Source organism: Protomyctophum parallelum, assembly GCF_964188405.1.
Source record: "Protomyctophum parallelum genome assembly, chromosome: 22".
In the NCBI taxonomy this organism is placed as follows: Eukaryota; Metazoa; Chordata; class Actinopteri; order Myctophiformes; family Myctophidae; genus Protomyctophum; species Protomyctophum parallelum.
In genome coordinates this window covers 31,580,783-31,597,168 of record NC_139714.1, presented here as the reverse complement: position 1 = coordinate 31,597,168, position 16,386 = coordinate 31,580,783, and the positions used below count along the sequence as shown (strand labels likewise).

Sequence of the window (16,386 nt, the reverse complement as noted above, 5' to 3'; positions counted from 1 at the left end):
GGGGAAGCAGCTTTTTGCTTCTACGGGCCGTCGGCATGGAACAAGCTCCCACTGTACCTTCGTCAGGCAGCCTCTGTAGACATTTTTAAAGCTCAGCTCAAGACCCACTTCTACAACATTGCCTTTAATTGATCTTTTATTTTTTATTTTTTCATGTCCTCACTGTACTGCATTACTGCTTGTTTTTTAATGTCGTTGCCTTGCTTTTATTTTATTCTCCATTGTTCTGTAAAGCACTTTGAGCTGCATTTCATGTCATGAAAGGTGCTATACAAATAAAGTTTTATTATTATTATTATTATTATTATTATTATTATTATTATTATATAAAAGCCTGTTGCAACGTCTGCGTTTGCGGGGTTTCCTCTGAGCAGTAACTGTTGACCATCATCATCTTGTTGAGAATTAGCATTGCCCCGCTCCGAATCTCGTCCGCTACGTCTCCCTCCATGTTGTCCGTTTATGAGATGAATATCGGCATGCCATATATGGAGCGTTGTGGCGTAAAAATACTGCCGTAAAACGTGTTTTGCAAAATGGTAAACGATAGAACTTCATATCATATTAAATGATAGACATTTTTTCTATTGTCCAGACAATATATATATATATATATATATACAGTAGTATCGCCTTGCCCTACTTAATATCACATTATTAAGAGAGGATTCTGGCAATATACTGTACAGGCTACAGGCTACTGGTGACTAATGCTGCAAAGCGATATGAAGATAAAAAAGATACATCCGACGTTTGTAGCTGCTGCAAAAGATACAAAGCTACAAAAAAATGAGCTGGTTTCAACTTCAGCTACAATTAAAGATCCAAAGCTACAAATACGCTGTGTAGCTTTGTATCTTTTGCATCTGCCCGTGTGAACGCAGCATTACTGTCACATAACTTACGTCAAAAGGGCAACATGAATGAACCTTTTCACCTTTCTGTGCCCATTTCCAATGGAAAAGTGGCCAGGCCAGGCGTGCCCGGATGAAGTTTGAGAAGGACTGCACTGTGTGTGGGAGAACACACAGTGCAATGAAATGAGAAGGCGTGTTGCTCAGAAAGGTCAAATAGCTCGACTGCTGCACCCAGAGCTTGCTGGGAAGTATTGATTAACCCCACCTGAGCACCACGGGCACTATCTGATGTGCACTACTGCTCTACTACTGTGTGAGTGTGAGTGTGTGTGTGTGTGTGTGTGTGTGTGTGTGTGTGTGTGTCTGTCTGTCTGTCTGTCTGTCTGTCTGTCTGTGTAAAAGTGGCTGTGTCAATATGTGAAAAAGAAAGTATAGAGAAGCTACATGAATGCCTGTGCAATGTGTGTCCGTGCGACGTGTGTAACATGGTTAATAGGGCTAGCAATTGCCCAAGCATTATATTTTATTGTGATCCAGTGTTCTGTCTCTTTAAGAATTCGGGGCAGGTGCCTTTAAGGGAATGACGTAACCTAGCGCACTTACCATTTATAAACTTTGCTATAAAAGCGGTAAGTTGTGTTTATTTTACTGTGCAGATTATTTTATTTATTTTGTTCATTTTCATTTTACAATTTGTGCAATATATTGATACATTATGTACCCACAGTTATTAAGACACAGACTGTGTTTTCATTGTACTGCATCTGCTCGAATTTCCAGCAAATGTCAATGTTGAAGTGAACACATACTGTAGAAGAGCAGAGCAGTGATTGCCTTGTTTTGTCGTCAGAATAAATCAACTCACTGCAGAGAATCCTGGTCTATGGTGGTACATCATAACACAACACAGCGCAAAGATCACGTCTGTTACACGTGTACTGTACACATATATGCATGTGTGCATATAGACAGATGCCAGGTACATTTGTAGACCTGGCATCCTATGGTGTGTACATAACTCGAGAAACCGTTCGACCCACCGACTTCACGTTCGACACATGCGTTCCACACCCCCAAAAGGAGTGCAGTGCCAGGTATCGAGTCGGTCGGACCCACGCTTCTCCAGTACCACCACAAAAGGCTCTGGTCAGGCTCTGCCAGTGGGCCTAATGAGGCCGACTCCGTTCACCTGTGCAATTTCCAGCCTCTGGCTCAACCAATCAGGCTCTGCCAGTGAGCCAAGTACACTTTTCAGTTTGCAGTCTTCACACCATAGACTGTAAACAATATGGACAAAGCGTTCCCCGGGTCTAACATGGACGTAAAATGAAGCCTGTTATTCCTGCACTGTAAGTCGCCATCTTTCTAGATCCGTTTGGGCCCAGCTGGCCATTGGCTGGCTCCGTTTGGGCCCAGCTGGCCATTGGCTGCCCAGACAACGAGGCGGGACTTCCCCCCTTCTTCTCCGTTGGTTTTTATTTTGACTCGAGTGGGAGGGGAATCCAGATCATAGACTGTAACGGTAGCCACGCCCCTCAGAACATACGCGACTTTATGGTCATTTATTTTATAAATGGGACCATAATTTTCCAAAAAGAATATTATGACATTAGATATGAGACTTTAAACTAGTGACTGGAAGCAGAAAGTATCCATGACCATGTTTATTAAGGTAATACAGTCTAGGTGAAGTTGGGCCCAAATACATGGACTTCTATGGGGCTATGGGTTTTTCTGGGTCCAATGACAGCGCCACAACAGGCCATTATATGAACTTTCAGGAGTTTCAGGCTTCACAAAATATCTGTCTGACTAACCCCCTGCTTCTCACACAGGCACAATACACAGGTCTCCATGTGGGACACCGGCTGACAGTTGAAACAGGTGCTATGACAACGTATGTATATCATTAGGTACCAATAAGTTGCATTGTTCCCAAGTAGACCGCTGGCCGACTGCGACGGGCACGTACAGGTCTAGTAGTTTCAATGTACAGATTATTCAGACCAGTGTGTGTCCAGTGGAAACCTTGTATGAATCTGATCTCAGATCAGAATGGGTTAATCAGACCAGTGTGTGTCCAGTGGAAACCTCGTATGAATCTGATCTCAGGTCAGAATGGGTTATATATGTTTTGTATTACTGACTGATGATAGGCTCATGTTGTTTACCTATGAGATCCAAGATGATATTTCTTTCTTTTACTTGATGGACTAAGAATGTCTGCTAAATGCCTAAATTGTGTGCGTGTGTGCGTGCGTGTGCGCGTGCGTTTGTGCGTGCGTACCAGTCTCACCTGTACAGGAGTAGTCGTCGATGCGTAGGTATCCAGCGTGACAGATGCACATGAAGGACCCCGGGGTGTTCCTACAAAGGGTGTTCTCTCTGCAGTAGTGCTTTCCCTCGGCGCACTCGTCAATGTCTGCAACACACACGCACACACACACAAAGGTCAAACAAAGATGACCACTGAAGGTCAGATCAGTGTATTATGCCAGTGGTTCTCAAGGAATAAAAGTCCCACAACAGCATTATTGCTCCTATAAGTGTTTACTTTACTTTACAACGCAGAAAATATAATTATGTGGTGCAATGTTTGGGGCCACATGTTGGCCTTCATCCCCTGATGAAGGCTATGCTGATACTTGTTGTCTCCACCAGGCCGAAGGCATGGGGGGAGAGTATGTTTTGCACTCCGTCCGTCCGTCCGTGTGTGTGTGTGTGTGTGTCCGTGAGCAGCTAATCTCGGCCAGCGTTAACCCGGTCGATGCACACACACTCCCTGGATGCCAACGATGAACCTCTGCCCCAAACTTTCCAGAACGGCCTGTTATAGCGCCACCAAAACAAGTTTTTGCACAGTACACCTACAGATTTTGTCCAAACATCACGCAAATTGGTACACAGTCTCTCTAGAGCCATTCAACGAAACCGGTCTTTCAGATTTCTCAGACTCCATCCTGATTTACTTTTGTTGCCCTTTTATCCAACCACCAGATGAAGGCAAGCTGCAATGTCCTACATTCCTATCCTGGTGGAGACCTGTGCCCAGAAGGGCACTTTTTCTAGTATCCTTTTGAACTGTACAGCAGTCAGCAACGAACTAGATGTGCGCAACCCGCTGTTCGGAAAACAAGTGGTTCGGAACTAGTTGAACCTGAGGGGTCTGTAACTCTTAAAGGGTAAGACCACTTTTTTTGAGGTTTGGGTTGTGTAGTTACTTTGCCATGATGCAACTCCAAATGTGGACAAGAAATAAAAAATAACTGCTCCAGTGATTAAAAATTGATAATTCAAAATTTGCTCCTCATTGACTTACATTGTATCTAAAACAGCTCTCAAAGTCACTCTTTTAGTATGTAAACAAACACAAACAATGTTGATTCAGACAATATAGAGCATCACCAAAACTCATGCTGTTTTATTTTTTCATAAAAATGTTTTCTTCCTGTTGATTTTACTATTTGAAGATCTGGATCCAGATCCACGGATCCAGTCCGGGTTTTCTTCCCAATAAAATGGACAAATCAACAGGAAGAAAACATTTTTATGAAAAAATAAAACAGCATGAGTTTTGGTGATGCTCTATATTGTCTGAATCAACATTGTTTGTGTTTGTTTACGTACTAAAAGAGTGACTTTGAGAGCTGTTTTAGCTACAATGTAAGTCAATGAGGAGGAAATTTTTAATTATCAATTTCTAATCACTGGAGCAGTTATTTTTTATTTCTTCTCCACATTTGGAGTTGCATCATGGCAAAGTAACTACACAACCCAAACCTTAAAAAAAGTGGTCTTACCCTTTAAGATAGCATTTTAGGTAGACATACTGTAGCACTATATAGAATATATGCATAGTTTCATTATATACTGTAGATGTTCCACTGTTCTTAGCTTATAATGTATCATTCACGATGACTATTTTTATGTTATGTATTACCATGTTTTTGTTCTGCCTACATTGCCTGAACTGTAAATTGTAACTCTGAGAGCATGCAATTGCAACAACCAACACGGACTATCACCATTTTGGTTCCATTTGGTCATTTCAAGGGTTCTTGAAATTAAGCGGTTTCTGCTGTGGGCACCCATTTAGGTGTCAGCATCATGTTATGCTTTAGCTATTTAAAAATAGCAGATCTACAAGCTCGTATCGCGCCACCGAGTGGCGCGATACGAGCTTGTAGGTCTGCTATTTTTGAAAAATCGAAGAGCGACTGACATTTTTAGAATCTGATCTCAGGTCAGAATGGGTTCATCAGCCCAGTGTGTGTCCGGCGGAAACCTCGTATGAATCTGATCTCAGGTCAGAATGGGTTAAGCAGTTTCTGCTGTGGGTCGGCAGACAAACATAAATAAACCAACAATTTGCTGAGTTTGCGTTCTCCTTCTCAGTGGCGTTTGACCCACAGAGAGCTGCACTGTAAAAGAAAATACTGACCTGAGATCAGATTCATACGAGGTTTCCACTGGACACACACTGGTCTGATGAACCCATTCTGACCTGAGATCAGATTCTAAAAAATGTCAGTCGTTCTTCGATTTTTCAAAAAATAGCAGACCTACAAGCTCGTATCGCGCCACTCGGTGGCGCGATATGAGCTTGTAGATCTGCTATTTTTCAATAGATAAAGCATAACATGATGCTGACACCAAAATGGGTGCCCGTTCAGAATGGGTTAAATTAACTCTGAGAGTGTAAAAGACTGACCCAAATAAATGAGTCCTGTTTTATAGGTCTATGTGGGTCCACTTTGAATACTTTGACATTCAGACGGTGCCCGTGGTCGGTGGACCCTGTACAAGTCTTGCCTTGTGTACTGACTATTTATTACGTTATGTATTCATAACTACAGACAGATATTACTTTAGCAGTATGTAGTGTAGATTCGACCATGCATTATGGATACTGTATAGGACCAAGTCAGCTTCACGTAGAGCAAAGCTAAAACCATAGATATTAAGTATAGATAGGCCAGAAGTGCCCTATATGTATGTCCATGTTCACGACAGCCTACTTCGCTGGGAGACCCGATGATGCTTGTCATCATGGATACCATACCCTTAATTATGTCTAACCAATGCTATGTCTAACCAGAGGATGCCTCCCCGTGTTAACCCATTCTGACCTGGGATCAGATTCTAAAAATGTCTTCTACATCCTGACAGTTTTCTGAAAAAGCTATGTTTCTATGTCAGTCGTTCTTCGATTTTTCAAAAATAGCAGACCTACAAGCTCGTATCGCGCCACTCGGTGGTGCGCTATGAGCTTGTAGATCTGCAATTTTTCAATAGCTAAAGCATAACATGATGCTATAACACCAAAAGGGGTTCCAGCCCAAAATGGGTTTAAACGTGCAGAACAGGGTGTCAAAAACCCAGATGTTCAGAAATGTATAGATATAGATAGGATACCATAACTACAGACACTACAAGACTAATGTCTTTTTATAGATATAGATAGGATACCATAACTACAGACACTACAAGTAAGACGCGCAAACGCGGGAAGCGAACGCAGCTTGTGTGTGTGTGTGGCTGTTTGTGTGTGTGTGTGTGTGTGTGTGTGTGTGTGTGTGTGTGTGTGTGCTACAGCTGCGCCCTGTGTGTGTGTGTGTGTGTGTGTGTGTGTGTGTGTGTGTGTGTGTGTGTGTGTGTGTGCTACAGCTGCGCCCTCTGGTGGCGGGCGGGTGGTGTCACAGCGGGACAGACAGACAGACAGACAGACAGACAGACAGACAGACAGACAGACAGACAGACAGACAGACAGACAGACAGACAGACATGATCTGCAGGGTCTCATAGTTAGTGCTCATTGCGTTCGCAACAAGACTAATGTCTTTTTCAGCACGAGTGTCTGTCTGAGTGTTGCTGTTGAGCTTCACACTGAGCACACTGTAACAGTACAGTACAGTACAGTACAGTACAGTACAGTACAGTACAGTACAGTACAGTACAGTACAGTACAGTACAGTACAGTACAGTACAGTACAGTACAGTACAGTACAGTACAGTAACTATAACAATTACAGTATAGTTATTTCAATAGCACATTTTAACACAACCTAAATCGACCAAAGTGCTTCACAAGAAAGAACAACATTTAGAACCAGAAACATAATAGCAATAGAAATTATAAAAGCGAATAAAAAATCAGACAGATAGCATTTTAAAAGCCAGGGAGAAAAGGTGCGTTTTAAGTAGGGACTTAAAAATCTCGATGGATTGGACAGCTCAAATAATATCGTCAGTGGCGTGCACAGACATTTAGAGGGGCAGGTGCTCAAGTGAAAAAAAGGGCACCTTGTGCAGCGCATTTTGGGGCGGGAACCCATTTTGGTGCTTTAGCTATTGAAAAATAGCAGATCTACAAGCTCATAGCGCGCCACCGAGTGGCGCGCTAAGAGCTTGTAGGTCTGCTATTTTTTTTAAATCGAAGATTTGATCAATGTCACCGCATGGTCCACACACTACAAATTAAGAAAGAAAAAAAACCTTTTTTTTTTTTCTTTTTTTTTTTAAGAGCACATTGCCAAAAGGGCAGGGGGTGCTCTAGCACCCCCTAGTGTCTATCTGTGCACGCCACTGAATATCGGGGGTGGGGGGGGGGGGGGGGGGGCTGCCACCGCAAAAGTGCGGTCACCTCTTGTTCTGAGGGTTCGGGTTGTTGCTCAGTTCACACACGTGTAGAAAGACCGAAAGTCGGGGGAGGGAGGGCAGCTCCAGTTGGGAATCAAACCGGGGACGTTATGTGGTTGACACACTATCAGTGGCGTGCACAGAGACACTAGAGCACAGACACTAGAGACGCTAGAGCACCCCCTGCCCTTTTGGCAATGTGCTTTTTCTTAATTTGTAGTGTGTGGACCATGCGGTGACATTGATCAAATCTTGATAAAAAGCGCTTCTACTATATTATTTAGGTCCCCACAATCTAAAGCTATGTTTCTATGTCAGTGGTTCTTCGATAAAAAAGAAAAATAGCAGACCTACAAGCTCGTAGCTATGAGCTTGTAGATCTGCTATTTTTCAATAGCTAAAGCACCGAAATGGGTTCCCGCCCCAAAATGCGCTGCACAAGGTGCCCTTTTTTTCACTTGAGCACCTGCCCCTCTAAATGTCTGTGCACGCCACTGCACACTATCCGGTTACTGTAGCGACAGACAGTATACCAGTGAAGTTTGTCATGGGGCTTCTTGACTGAGTGTAGAATTATAAGTGAGGTGATTGTGTGACTTTAGGAGGAGAAGGTAGACAAAACGGGGCTCAAAGAGGTTCCAAAATAGTTTACCTATACTAGACAGAGCATGCAGCAGTGGGACAACTGGGAGATGCAATGCAACAACAGTGTCTAGCTAGCAGTAATGAGGGCTGTATGTAGTCTTGGTGAGACCAAGACTACATACAGCCCTCATTAGTGCTAGAAACTGTGAGGCTGTGCAGCGCACAGTGACTGAGGGTGAGCAGGAGAAAATAAATCTTCTCCTTCCAAACGTCAGTCGAAGCGGGCCAGGAAAGAGCTGGGTCGTCAATTATTCTCTCTCTGGCTCACAAAGAGCTTTCCCTCTCCGGCGAGTCGGCGACTGAACAACAGGAGTCGGGAGTCTCTCTTGCCCGTGAGCACCAGATGAGAGCCAAAGCTTCTTTTGTTACACCCAGAGTCAAGACTATAACACACCAACTAGTAAAGTGAAACTTAACGAGCACAGGTTGTTCGGTGTCGTAAATTTAAAGCTATACGCTCGAGGGCTCTGGCTCGCCTTGTTATCCCCGGGTATTTCGGCAGTGCTTGAGTCATTTTTTTCTTTTTATACAGCTGCCTTTAGGGGATGTATAAAAGCCTTTCTGAATAACAAAGTCAAGCCTTTTGAATTTGGCTTTTCTGGCCTCAAACAGAGAAGTGTGCGCCTCCGAGGAGGCTTTACCCTTCTGAGTGTAAATTCAGTTATTTGCTTTCCGCTATAAAATCCATGTCTCTCCGCATGCCGTCTGGCGTCTGCCTTCATGGATGACGCTCTGTCTGTCTCTTTATGCTGTCTATGTGCGGTCTCTTGTGACATCGCTCGGTCTGTACTGTATAGGCCTATGTACAGTATGTGCCCTGTACTGTACTGTGTGGTGATTGTGTCCCTGCCGACGCTGCTACGCCAATCCCAGCTCTGCAACATTAGGTGAGGTTGAGGATTTTTCATGATATGCACATCGCTGTAATAAGATCCATCATTAAGACTGAAGAATGTAGGCCTACATGTCAAGATGCAAGCTAAAGTTCACGTTAGCATGTTAACTGTAATTATTAGACACTGTTCATGTAAAAAAAACAAAATAAGAAAAACATAATTTGAATAAATGCGAAAAAATATAAATCTTTGCTCTGTTGAACCCCCGACAACTGATATTGATTGTCATTCCGTTAATTCCGTGAACGGGAGGTTAGTATTTTTTAGCAATAATCCGTTTTTTCCGTTAATTGTAGCCCAGGGGGTAAGAGCTATAAAAGTTAATAATGAAATCTTAAAATCGATCCTGAAAGAGACTGGCAACCAGTGGAGTTCAGCCAAACACAGGTGTCATGTGATCTACCTGCACAGCCTTTGTGACCTACTAGCCCATTCTGACCTGAGATCAGATTCATATGAGGTTTCCACTGGACACACTGGTCTGATGAACCCATTCTGACCTGAGATCAGATTCTAAAAATGTCGTTCTTCGATTATTCAAAAATAGCAGACCTACAAGCTCGTATCGCGCCACTCGGTGGCGCGATATGAGCTTGTAGATCTGCTATTTTTCAATAGCTAAAGCATGACATGATGCTGACACCAAAATGGGTGCCCGTTCAGAATGGGCTAGTATACTATGTGCTTCACAGAGAAAGCACTCCATGGCATGCAGTAACATCCGTGAGATATACTGTATAGCATCTGGGAATAACAGACAGATGAGACAAGCCATTCTCTTTCTCTCCCTCTCCCCTCTCATTTCTGTATCTCTTCTTCCCCGCACGCTGGCCCTTCCGCGCCTCATGTCTCACGTCTCTTCATCTTCCCTGCCTCCATCTCTCCCTGGCCCTGTCTTTCTCCTGCCTCCATCTCTCCCTGGCCCTGTCTTGTCTTTCTCCTAATGAAAGGATAGCGGTCTGAGAGACGGGGGGAAAGATGGCACAGCGGGCACGCTCAGCTGGTGATACATTTCAGCATATTATAGCACAACAACATTCCCTGAAAAATAAAACAAGACAATTTGGGTGCGGGAGGGGAAAGATCTCCCTGGGTGAGCCTGGCTGGGTCTGTCTGTCTGTCACGCACGCATGCGCACACACACACACACACACACACACACACACACACACACACACACACACACACACACACACACACACACACACACACACACACACACACACACACACACACACACACACACACACACACACACACACACACACACACACACACACACACACACACACACACACACACACACACACACACACACACACACACACACACACACACACACACTCCCCATCTCTCTCCCCCTTTCCTGTCTAATTACTTAACTGTACTCTATCAATAAAGGTTGTCTCATGTTGAAACATTTTCAAAAATATAGCGACACCGCACCGTGACACGTTGTCACGTTGTCAGCTTGTAGATGTGCTAAGTATGCAATTCAAATAATATGATCAGTATGTATTATTAGTTTATTATAAGTATGCAATTCAAATAATATAATCAGTACGTATTATTAGTTTTCCGTCAGTGAAAAAAGGTAGTCGACGAACAGGTTTGTAGAAATACAATTAATTTTTGGAAAATAAATATATATATATTAATATGTATTAGGGCTGTCAAAAAAAATCGATTCGAGTTAGAATCGCGATTCTAATGCCGTCCGATTCAGAATCGATTCTCATTTTCCATTTTTTTTGCACAAATGTACCTGTACCTGACATGTTTTAGTTGTTAACGTTAGTTCAACTTAGAGCTGTAATGCTCCATCATCCGTCTGCTCCAATCAGATCTGCGTTACCTTGTCCGCACCCCTTTATAAACGGTCCTCACTTCCCTTCGCTCATCTGTGCTTCCGTTCAGGTAGCACACAGACACGTTCGAGAGCTCACAGCTCACCTTCTTCATTCGTCATTTCCATCCAAGTTCAAGAGTCAACAAACTCCTCCACGGCCGCAGCTTTCATCCCAGGACACACCGTCGGGTGTTTCGCCAGCGTCCCAGGCCCTGCATGCCTCCATCAGATACAGTATCATTCTAATTGCTCGTCAATGCTATTTATCCACCTGAATGGTTCAACCTTCAAAACAAACGTAACTGCTAACAGCCTAATTTCGATTCCGTTCCGATGCTGCCTCCGCACTAGCCACTTTTTACCCTGCTTGCTTGCTGCTGCTCAGTGCTTCGTATGTCGTGCGTTGCCGTTACAAGGCTGCTTATGCTGTATAGTGTATACTGCTGCTAATGCCTCATGCCACCAGTCTCGCACTGCTTCAGGTGGCGTCTGGGCGATCATGCATTAAACGTTGCTTTCACGGCAGTAAGCTACTGGTCATCCTGTGAACGTAGCATAGATCAGGCTGCAGGTCTAAAATCATACACGGCGTTTTAGTTCGTCCACAGTGTAGAGTGGCGACACGCTTTGTCTAGTTCCAAACTTTTTGTTCCTTGGCGGAACTTTCCCCCGAGATAGAACGAGCACTTCCGCATTCCATTGTTGCCACGAGAGTCAACACTAGTGTAGGCTCGAGGATCGTTTGCTTTTGCCTGAAGGCTGGCGTGCTTTGATGACGCAGTGTTGTGATGCGCCAGTGTTGGCTGTGATGAGCTGTTGGATGGAATAATAATAAACGGAGCGACCGGTGGCGTTCCAATGATAAACTCCTCGTCATCTATCCTTATAAAGAGAGTCTAAAGCCTGCATTTTCTTCTAGCTGCGGCCGGCGCTACACTAGCGTCACCACTTTCGTATCTTAGACTCCTAGACTACTCTGAGCATGTCCGGTGCCGTCAGGTTGCCACGTCCGCTCATTATAAGCGTCTCAGGCTTGTTTTATTTAATCACTTACCAGGTGGACGCCGTTGTTTAAACCCACGGTTCATTCGAAGCACCCTCAGTGTTACATGTTGGTAAATTATCTGACGCTGTCGGATCGTTTTCATAATGATTCAAGTTAGTTTTCGTGACTTGTTTCGCGGACCTGGCGCTTGTCTCCTCCAACATGGCAACTCGGTGCCCCATTCATTCATGCCCTGGCAATCTACTAGTGCTCCAGATTCTTTCTTCAATCACGTGGATTGTGATGAGATGTTGAGCGTAATCGTAGGAAAAAGAAAAAGAGAGAAGAGAGAAAGGGAGAAAGAGAAAAAAGAGAAGGAGGAGGAAAAGAAACAAAGTAAAAAGAGGAGAAGAAGAGAGAAAAGAGAGGCGTGTGTCAGTGTGAACACGTTCAAATAGCTGATCTACAAGCCGTGAGCTTTACAGGTCGGAGCTCCCACTATCAGCTCAATAAGTCACATTTTGCTGTGATTTATTCCCGGGTTTTCATTCCATGTCTAACCCCCTGATCGACGTTAGACCCTCAAGAACGCTCCATTATTACATTGTCAATGAAGGGAAAATGCTTGCCATATTGTCCCTCTTTACGCCACTCTGTTCCTATCATTCACGGCATTTAATGTTCATGCCGGCACCGCTCGTTCACTTGACCTTTCACCACCTAGTTAACTTGAGCTAGCCCCCTTTTCACCAGCGCCCCTCATTTCTCACGGGTGTGATTATCGGCCGTGTTCCATCCGGTATTCCTCTCCTTTCACAGCAAATCTCAAATCTGCTGCCGCGTTTGCACATTGTCGTACCTCGCCCAGCAGATATGGGAGTTTTTCGCCATGGGTCACGTTCTCAATCTCCAGTTGTAATCCGTGGGAAGTACGTGTCTCTGATGTCTCGGTTCAACACATGGTTAGAAAGCGTAGCTCGCTTTCCACTTCATTCACGCGCAGTGGGCGCATAGTCTGTCTTCTCTCAGGATTCAGGTCCGCCTACGTCGACCTTCTCGATGGCGAGACCGTGCTCACCGAGCCGTACCTAATTAAGATTTTCTCTGTTACTCACCCGTCAACTGCATTGTTTCTCCCGTCAATTAAGTCTTAATATTCTACTCTCACTCCAACTGCCACGTCGGTCCGACCATACTAACTCCATGCTTGTGCCCCTCCTGTCCAGCTACCTGCTCGGCGATCATCAGGGAAACGAGCACTGTTCACGCATGCCTGGAAGGCCAGGTTCCCGGCTAGGCCTCAACACGGACCCCCACCGAGCTGAACTCGTCAGCCATCCAACGCAGCCTAATCCCATCAGCAGCCACGCACTGCAGCAGCCAAACCCAGCCGGCAGCCACGCACCGCAACAGCTAAACTCAGTCGGCAGCCATGCACCGCAACAGCTAAACTCAGTCGGCAGCCACGCACTGCAACAGCTAAACTCTCTGGCAGCCATGCACTGCACCAGCTAAGCTCGACAGCCACGCACCGCAACGTCTCAACTGCGCCGTAATGTCTAAACTCATAGGTAACCACCCACTCAACGTCTCAAACCACTCACCTCAACCCATTTCCGGGCGGGAACCCCTATCGGTATCTTACCCCCTCAGGCCGGGAACCCATACAGTACGTACAGTATTCAAATGTAAAATTTCGATGCTGCTTTATAAATATTTGAAGTTTTTCAGAAACCTTAGGTCAGGATTCAGAGGCGTTTTTAGAATCCGCCTTAGGCCTAAATGGATTAAGCCATAACCTATTCTCAGCCTCCGTTGCTCGGAGAGCTCAGGCCACCGTGCTACGCTCCCACTTCAGTTTTGGGGGGGAATTCCAAGCGGAATAGTTTCCCGCAGTCGGCCATATCACTATTAATAATTTCGGTTCCACGTCCACTGCGTCAGCCATAGCCCAAGAACCTATGTTCGCCAAACCTTTCCCCTCGGGTCTGCCGCGTTCGTCAAACATCACGACGCCCAGTTTTCGCTCGATGCCCAGAGATCCATGGCGTCTACTAGTCCGGCACCGTGGTCAGGTACCTCTCCTCCGTGCTCCTCCCCCTCCACGTTAAGACCAGTTTCTTCCCCGCTACTGCGGAGACCATCCTCCTCCTCGGCCGTGAATGCCGGACACTTCCGCCCCACGGAAATCCCTGGACGGGTGCTGCACCAGGATGTCTCCGTGGTACTTGACATCAACCAGGATGAGCACATCACCAACGAGCATCCGTACGGGCCATTACCAAGTATAACAGAGAAGATAGCAGTGAGGAGACTAGCTGGTCACTGCCACCGCCATCGAGAACTCCCGGCCAAGGCCGCACCGCGGGAACCAACGCTGGGCGTCGATCGAGAGGACGTCCCACACCTTCCTAGGCAGACGCACTAAAGAAAGATACCGGTGCGGCAGCACAAAGGAGCTGGCCAGATGTACGAAGGACCGAGATGACCGGAGTCGTCGTTGGAGGGCTCGTCTGAGGTCGTCGTAGAGAGTTCGCCTCCCATCTCCGCTCGCTGCTCCTAAGATGTGGTCTCCCTCCTGACCGCTATACTCCAGCCACTCCCTGAGAATCGGAGCCGCCACCACCGCTGCTGCCAGCGGCGTCTCCGTCCTGATCCTGCAAGCCTCGGGCCACTGGTCGTCCTCCGCCTTCTCCTCCTACGTCAGACCTTCCTCCGCCTCCGTGCTCGATGCCCAGAAGTCCATGGTGTCTTCCAGCGCGGTACCTACATTGACTGGTGGATGTGTCGGGTGGCGGGTACCTCCTCCTCTGCCCACTTCTAAACATGTTCTCCCTCTCCAGGACGCCCACTCACTTCCTCCAAAACGACGGTCGACCCGTCCTCCGGCCACGCAGGCCTCCTCCGTCGGGAGTCTCCCTGTCCCGCCAGGCGAATCAAATTCTCACTCACTGCCCTCTGTCGAGAGGACGCCTGCTAATCAAATTCTCACTCACTGCCCTCTGTCGAGAGGACGCCTGCTAAACAATCATTCCATTCACGTTTCATTCATGCCATGCTAACCAACCTTACTCTCATCCCAAACAGACTCCGCCGGCAAACGATTTCCGGCCAACCATCCAGAGGCTCGCTAACCATCGGGCTGTTCGCCTACCAACCATACCTACTAACCATTCTCCCACAAGCCCCTTCCGCAAAGGCTCCCATGTCGGCGGCACCAGCCGTCGTGAGGCTCCAATGGCGCGGGGCCTTCCTGACTCTCCCACGGATCCCTTCTCGCTAAAGGCCCCGGCTCGTCGAGGGAATCTCTCCAACATCGTTTGTATAGTCCCTTCCAGGTAAACCTTAATTTACTCCTTCCTCCAGACGTTTGCACCATTCCTCCAGGCGCGCACTATTTAATTCCTTTTGGGGGGCAGGCTCAAGAGCCCCCCCTGCCTCCGCCAGGCAGGATCCGAACCGAGGCTCTGGTCCGTCCCCAGGGGGCCCACGCCAAAGCTCCTCCACTGTCTCCTCCTCGTACCGTCATCATTCTGTTATCATTCTGTTATCATACTGTCAGTCACTTCTCTGTCCATTCACTCAATCCCAGCTCCATACTGTAATCAATTCATCTGCAATAAATCTCACCTCCAACCTCCACCCTCCGTCTTAAGTGTAAGCTCGTTAAGAGTTGAAGTTTTAGTTGTTAACGTTAGTTCAACTTAGAGCTGTAATGCTCCATCATCCGTCTGCTCCAATCAGATCTGCGTTACCTTGTCCGCACCCCTTTATAAACGGTCCTCACTTCCCTTCGCTCATCTGTGCTTCCGTTCAGGTACCCGCCACCTCCCCGACGACCGCCCAGCAGCAGGCTCCACCAGGTCGGCCCCAGGGGGGCAGGCTCAAGAGCCCCCCCTGCCTCCGCCAGGCAGGATCCGAACCGAGGCTCTGGTCCGTCCCCAGGGGGCCCACGCCAAAGCTCCTCCACTGTCTCCTCCTCGTACCGTCATCATTCTGTTATCATTCTGTTATCATACTGTCAGTCACTTCTCTGTCCATTCACTCAATCCCAGCTCCATACTGTAATCAATTCATCTGCAATAAATCTCACCTCCAACCTCCACCCTCCGTCTTAAGTGTAAGCTCGTTAAGAGTTGAAGTACATTTGTGCAAAAAAAAACAAAAAAAAAAAAACATGCACAGGTACTACCTGTGCATGCAATGCATTATGGCCTGGGTTTCTGCATAGTGCATTTACTACCAGCTAAGCTAAGCCTGCCAATTGTATTTATTTTACACCTGTTTTAATACTAATGTATTGTTCTGGTATTGCGTGAGAAGAGATTTTGTAACTTTTGTACTGGTTCAAATTTGTGCAAGCTAAATAAATGAGACATGTTCTTACTCTTGGATTTAACCTTTGTGTGTTTAAATCATTCAGTTGATAAAACCTTTACAATTATACAAGCTTTTTACTAAATGTACTCTGCTTTCATGCCAGAAGACTGGAGTAGATCATGCTAAAATTCTATT

General features: G+C 46.1%; 1 protein-coding gene across 1 annotated transcript in view; it reads right to left on the bottom strand.

Moving 5' to 3' along the window:
- The window catches only part of LOC310853124 (protein kinase C-binding protein NELL2-like), a gene marked incomplete at its 3' end in the record, with an annotated part of 135,135 nt that overhangs the window by 33,416 nt on the left and 85,333 nt on the right, over window positions 1–16,386 (bottom strand). Inside the window, exon 13 of the mRNA XM_083757363.1 lies at window positions 3,154–3,279. Within this exon, the coding sequence (XP_083613489.1) occupies window positions 3,154–3,279 (126 nt within the window). The remainder of the gene's footprint in view (window positions 1–3,153; window positions 3,280–16,386) is intronic.